The sequence below is a fragment of the Morone saxatilis genome, unplaced genomic scaffold, assembly GCF_004916995.1.
Source record: "Morone saxatilis isolate NCDOM2014 unplaced genomic scaffold, NCSU_SB_2.0 Contig9, whole genome shotgun sequence".
Lineage (NCBI taxonomy): Eukaryota > Metazoa > Chordata > Actinopteri > Moronidae > Morone > Morone saxatilis.
Genome location: NW_023340268.1, coordinates 1,946,680 through 1,953,268, shown reverse-complemented (window position 1 = coordinate 1,953,268; position 6,589 = coordinate 1,946,680). Strand labels below are relative to the sequence as shown.

Genomic DNA, 6,589 nt, shown 5'->3' with positions numbered 1-6,589 from the left:
ACTCTGAACTACTGTGGGTCCTTGGAGTCAGGGGCTGCTGCTGTGTGGACAAGATTTACTGCTTACCTGAGTGAACACCTATTGACTGACTACAGTGCCATGGCGCATGCGCGGCACCCCTTCAGCGCTATTTCAGGCAACAGTCTGTTAATATAAGTGACGACAAATACTGATTTCCCTTAACGGATTATTACAGTGTGTGTGTTGTGTGTGTGTGTGGTGTGTTTGGCGTGTGTGTGGTGTGTTGTGGGCGGGCGATTAGTGTGACCGCAGAGATTCTTTTGTCTGAAAAGAAAAAAGTGAATTAAGAGGAGAGAGACTGAATCATCCTCCATTTATATTCAACTGGGAAATCTCCTCCCCTCTCTCTCTCTCTCCTCTTCTCTCCGCTCTCTCTCTCACCCCTCTCAACCCCTCTCGTCACCCTCTTCTCGTCTCGGACTTCAGATTATCTCCCCATCATCCTGCCGCTGAGATGTGAGTACTCCAACATATTTTGCTTCATTTTAAAATAATATATAAAGCAGAACTATAGGAATATCCTATTTATTAACCTACATTAAAGTAATTACCACACACACACACACACACATTGTGTAGAACATCCCCTGTGTGAATGTATTAAAGCTGCACACTGTGAGTTGCAGTTGATATTTTCTGTCTGTCGCTGCTTTTTATGGCGTTTATTCTGCTCAGATGAAAGGTTGTCCTGTGTGGAAATATCTGGAAACAGTGACTCACCGGCTGACTCACCTACACAACTATCCAATCAATACTGTGACGGACTAAAGTGCTTTTTCCTAACATTTTATATCAGCTCTTATTTTATCCACAAGCAGCAATGAAGAACTCTGACTGCTGTTAAAACAAAACCAAAATGTAAAACCTTAAACCTCAACAAACTACAAACACTTGAGGGAACTTTTTTTTTTAAAATATAAAACCCCCCAAAATATGTTTTTTATTAGGATTTTATTTGCTGTAAATTTTGCCCTGTGGGGGGGGGGGGGTATTATTGCGTGCATGTTTATCTCCCTCTGTCCAGGTCCAGCCTCTCTGCCTCCTCTGCTGCTTGCACTAATCTTTTCTCCATTTTTGCTTCTGAAAACAAGCCTGTCTGTTAGAGGCAATAAAAGTGAATGATGTTCGGTGTAATTGTACATCAAACCACCTGCTGTGTGTGTGTGTGTGGTGTGTGTGTGTGTGTGTGTGCTGTAAAAACAGTTTGGCTCAACAGTATTTTAAAAGTTTTTTCATATTGTTTTGTTGGGAATTTTTGTCCTTTTTTTTTTTATGTTTAGTCCTGAACTGCTGAGCTGTTGACAGATCTCATACTTTGATTAATGGATGGAGGCCAGAGTTTGAAATGAGTCATGTTTCTAATTACTGAATTTTGTGTTTTAAAATTCATGCTGTGTATGAGCATTTGACAAAGTGATTTTTATTTCAGCTGAGAGTGAAAGACGTAGCCAACGCGAGGCAACATGTTGGATTAACTTGTGTAAAGTAAAAAGCTTTAAAAAGTTTACTAAGTAAAAGTACACAAGTATAGTCATCAAAATATACTAAAATAAAGTTAGTTAAGCTAAAAGTATTCATTATGCAGTATGGTCTATTTCGGGGCGGATCCTTAGAGAATATCAATGAGGTGGCCGAGGGGGGGGGGACTTTAAGGGTGGCAGAAATATTCTGATTTAATCACAAACATCAATATTTGCTTGGAAAAACCTCCAAATGAAGATATTTTAACTAAAAACATCACATTATTGTGTAAAACATTGGATAGAAATATCCAAAGGTGGCTTTAGAAATCAATGCATTGTTTTATTTCCACTATACTGAACTTTCTAAAGTCTAAAATGGGGCCATAACAGATCATTAAATCAATTTAATGATCTAGATCCCTCTCTGCCCTTTCAGAATAATATATATTATAGTATTGGATTGCAGTTATTGAAGCTTTAATCTGTAAACATCACTTTAATGTTGCAGCTGGTGAAGGTGGAGCTCATTTTAATGACTTTATGTAATTCACTTGTTTAAATTACTTTTAGTTAAGTACAAGTACAAAGTAGCAGAAAATGGAAATATTCCAATAATAAGAGCTGCAAATTGTGCTTTAATACAGTATTTGAGTAAATGTTATTTCCCTCCTCTAGGTAAAGATCAGATGCTGCATTATTGATTGAGAAAACTTTATAACTCTTTATGAGAGTTTTTAAGGAAGATTTTAGCCCCATAACTGTCACTGTAACATTTTATCTCATTAATATGGCAAACTTCAGATTTAGAGATTTAAGATCACAACTGTCCTTGGTTCAGAGATCTTGGCATTCAGTTGGATCTATCATTTCTCCTCTCAGTAAACATCAAGTATTATCTGTGCAACTCTCTGATGTTACTATATTTCTGGAATAAGAAATATCTCATCCCTTACAAATGTAAATGTACATTTATAAGCAATAAAATCCCGCTGTGGTCCGTTCAACACTCTCAGGGGTTTGGCTCAGCTAATGGTGGCTAATGTTAGCAAAGTTAAGATTGATGTAACAGACTAAATCATCTCTATACGTAAAGACATGAAGTGATGGAGTTCATTCCCGACAGTCCATCAATTTAACTGTCGTCCTCTCACTCTGTCTCACACTCGCTCTCGGCCTGCAGGTCGACTCCAGAAGCAGCTCAAGGAGCCTCAGAGGGTGAGGGGGGGGCCCCGGCCGCGGCCCCAAACCTCACCAGCAACAGACGACTGCAGCAGACGCAGGCGCAGGTGGACGAGGTGAGGACACTGCTCTGTGTGTGTCTGTGGTGTGTGTGTGTTCCCCAAGTTCAAGTTCACTACAAACTGTCGAAGGCAACATCGTTACTGAGGAGAACTAAAAGCTCTAATACTAAACATAATTAGACTGTAATTAAATAATGGAATGAAACTCAAACTGGAAATTAGATTAAATTGATCAATAAAGGGAAAGCAGGAACAAGATACAGAGAAGCAGAGAAACATACTATTAACTGAAATTAAGAAAGCTAAGAGTAACTGCGGCTAATGTAAGAAAATATAGACAAATCATTCTTAATGATACCATACTACCATACCATACTAGCTAGGCACTACTGGAGTTGACTCAGTCAGATTTTATCTAGAGAGCATTTGTTCGCTTGATTTCAAGTTGGGAGGCGATGCCGTAATTAAAGATAAAATAACTCAAAGGTTCAAGAAGCTCATCCTGTAATTCAGGGAGGAATAATTACATAAGATCGCAAGATGGTGTCAGCTTCTTTCTCTGTGCTAAAACAGCGTCACTGAACTGTGAAAGTAAAGCAATAAAGCACACTCCCCTGTCTGATGTGATGGCTCGCAGTGTGAAACGCAGAGTAAAGGTCTTTTTAAATATGTAAACTGACCAATTCAGCCCTCATTCACAGAACCTGGATGATAAATGTGTCTCCTGTAGGACCAAAATGAATACATAAACTATTTAATTTCAACAAGATTGCATTCACTGAAATCAGAAGAGGCTGAGCTCTTCTATTAAGTAATTAAATGAAGGTTCTGGTAATGATTTAACGATGTAAAATTTGACATATTGCACCTTTAAGGTTCAGTTTTATTCTCATTATATAACGCAGGATTGCACACTGAAATGCAGCTGTAGCCCCCTTCGTAAAACTATTTATTGAATTTTTTAAATTGTGTATAATATGTGCTATATCACTGTGTATAATGGGGTTAGCAAAGGTAAACAAAGGTGTTTCTGAGGCCGACTTTGAGGAGTTCACAGAAAGCTTTGTGGCAGTGATGCTGACAGGTGTCGCTGTCCCTCAGGTGGTGGACATCATGCGCGTGAACGTGGACAAAGTCCTGGAGAGGGACCAGAAGCTGTCGGAGCTGGACGACCGGGCCGACGCCCTGCAGGCCGGAGCCTCGCAGTTCGAGAGCAGCGCCGCCAAACTCAAGAACAAGTACTGGTGGAAAAACTGCAAGGTGTGTGTGTGTGTGTATACTTGGTTTCCCATCATGCATCGCTCCTATTCAGTATTACCTAAAGACTGAAGGATCCAACCCTCAGTGTTACCACAGCCTATCTGTAATCATTTAATTGTTGCATATATACATAGAGGTTTTTGTGTATTTTTGGAGGCCTGCTGTCCCAGTTCATCAGTTTTTGTCACTTTGAGGAAATGCATTTCACATCTGACACAATAGTTTTATTATATATATTTCTACATGTTCAAATATTTGTTGGAATATTTTGTGCATGACGGATCACAACATTGCAGCAGGTATAATTCAAATGGCTGCATAAATCAGTGAGTTTGATATCTGCTGCAACTGATTGCAAATATGCTTGTATTGAATTAAATTGAATTGAAAGCCTTTAGCAGCTTCGGTAAAAGTGCACACATAAATATCACATAGCATCATACTACAATACATTAGTGGGCAGGTTTTGAATTTAAGATTGAGTATGGTGACAGCTTTTGGGGAAGAAGCTATCCCTGAGTCTGTTTGTTCTGGCCCGTATTGACCTGAAGCGCCTGCCTGAGGGCAACAGGTTGTAGTTGTAGTTGATTTAATAAAATACCAGAGCTGGTAAATATCAATCTGAGAGTTTAAATGCAAATCTAGGAAACAATTGCATGTCTCCACTTGGTCAAAATGGGAAAAATGTGACTCCAGCCAGCTTCTTTCAGCTTACACTGATTAGAAAACATGAGATTTTTGTTGCCAGGAAACGATTCTCTCTGTTTTCAGCTGTGGAAGCAGTTTGTAGTTTAATGCTGCTGTGACAGTTTACCTGTGTATCATTAGTGAACAGAGCTGCCTCACAGACAGGAAGTACATGGCTCGTCTCCTCATCACCTTACTGTAACGTCATCTGCTGATAATAATGAGATTTCATTCTGATTGTTTTGGTTTTCTGAGAGCAAAAACTTGAAATCATTGTGAGAAAATACCAAAAAAAGAAAGAAAGTCAGTCAAGACTAAAGTGCACAGTGACAGAAAACAGTTAGAAAATGCTGCTGTATTCACGAAATATAATAGAAATAAGGCTAAAAAGATCAGTAAACAGGTTTTTAATAATCAGATTTTCTCCGCACAAACACGCCTACAATTATAATGTAGATTTCTGATCTCATTTCATTTTGATTCATTTGACTTCAACCTCCATTAGAAGTGAAACAGAGCTCGTAAACAAAGATCTGGACTGTGAAGCAGTTCATCCTCACTTTCTGCCAGGTTAGAGATTTCTGTTTAACTTCATCAGAAGCTTTAATCCTACTTTAATGGATGCTGAGCTCATCTGCAACTGTTTATTGTGTATTTATTGCATAACTGTGTATTTATTGCAGCTAATAAAACAAAAAGTACCTGAAATGTAACATCATTCCAGACTTTGGTTTAGAGAAACTGCTGTACCTCTGTTACCTGCACCACAGTTACATAATCATAATTAAATTACTGAATGCTAAAAAATACAGTTTTTCTCCTCTGCTCATCAGACATTTATTTTGTCCTTCTTTCTTTTTTGAGTGATGATGGAGGCAGCTTGTGTCTGTCCCACAGGGCAGACACTCTTGAACTTACCAACTAACTTCTCTCACTTGTGTTGAAATGACAGCTGATGTTCTGCTGTTCAAATGCTTAAAACAAGCGGTATATACATTTTCCTGAAAAGCAACCTGTTGTGGTCAGACGAGCGGTAGGCAGACAGGGTCGTTGAGTTTAATATGTTGGTCTAGTCTGCCCGACTCACTGATCCTCATTGAGTCTGTGGCCCCGACCTCGGCTCTGCAATATCCGGAGCCGAACCGTCCTTTGTACTGATAAATCCGCGGCGCTGTCCGTGGTGCTGAAGTAGCTGACGGATTCACAGCCGCGCCCTTCTGTGAGTTTCGTCTTTGATCTATAATATTCTCCAAACTATGTACCATCAGTACTCCATTCTGTACTCAACAGAGTAGCAACACCTTCATAATCAAAGAGAGAAGTAACAACGAGTAGTTGCAGAGGAGCGAGAGGATCAGAGAGACACACTGCCGCTCGTAGTATTCCTATAATATTCATTGTAGTAGTCATTGTGCTTTAATGTGAATTTTACTGCTGTAGATGTTGAAGGTTGAGCTCATTTCAGCTACTTTAAATGCTGCTAATAGTTTAATGCATTATATCCTATGAAAACCACGTATCTCTAAAAGGTCACAAAAACAGCTTTGTGACAAGACATTTTCCAGATAATCCTTAAACAGCTTACTTAAACATTCAAAATCAACACATCTGGACATTTCATTGGACTGCAAAGGTATAAAATCTAAAAAGTAACTAAAGTTGAAAATGTATAAAATGAAAATAGTAAAGTACTTTGAACGTGCAGTTCTTGAGTAAATGTTCTTTGTTACAATCCTCCATTAAAACCAGCTAAAGTCAAAGGAACTTATCGTCCATCTTTATCCCTCATTCACCTCCATCACACATCCATCCATCATCCATCCATCATCCATCATCCATCCATCCATCCATCCATCCATCCATCATCATCATCCATCCATCCATTCATCCATCCATCCATCATCCATCATCCATCCA

The 6,589-nt window shown here is 39.0% G+C and overlaps 1 protein-coding gene across 1 annotated transcript; it reads left to right on the top strand.

Annotated features, from left to right (window-relative positions):
- The first annotated feature begins 419 nt into the window (after positions 1-419).
- Positions 420-4,563, top strand: LOC118343124 (vesicle-associated membrane protein 3-like). Its single transcript, XM_035681878.1, has 4 exons — positions 420-477; positions 2,665-2,779; positions 3,827-3,985; positions 4,480-4,563. Coding segments are annotated over exons 1-4 (360 nt in total). The 5' UTR covers positions 420-475.
- The last annotated feature ends 2,026 nt before the right edge of the window (positions 4,564-6,589 follow it).

What these genes read in the sequence shown, in the direction of transcription:
- LOC118343124 (XM_035681878.1), top strand. An exon ending in CGCAGGCGCAGGTGGACGAG is followed by an intron (nt 2,780 to 3,826) that starts GTGAGGACACTG and finishes GCTGTCCCTCAG; the next exon opens with GTGGTGGACATCATGCGCGT. An exon ending in ACTGGTGGAAAAACTGCAAG is followed by an intron (nt 3,986 to 4,479) that starts GTGTGTGTGTGT and finishes GTATGGTGACAG; the next exon opens with CTTTTGGGGAAGAAGCTATC.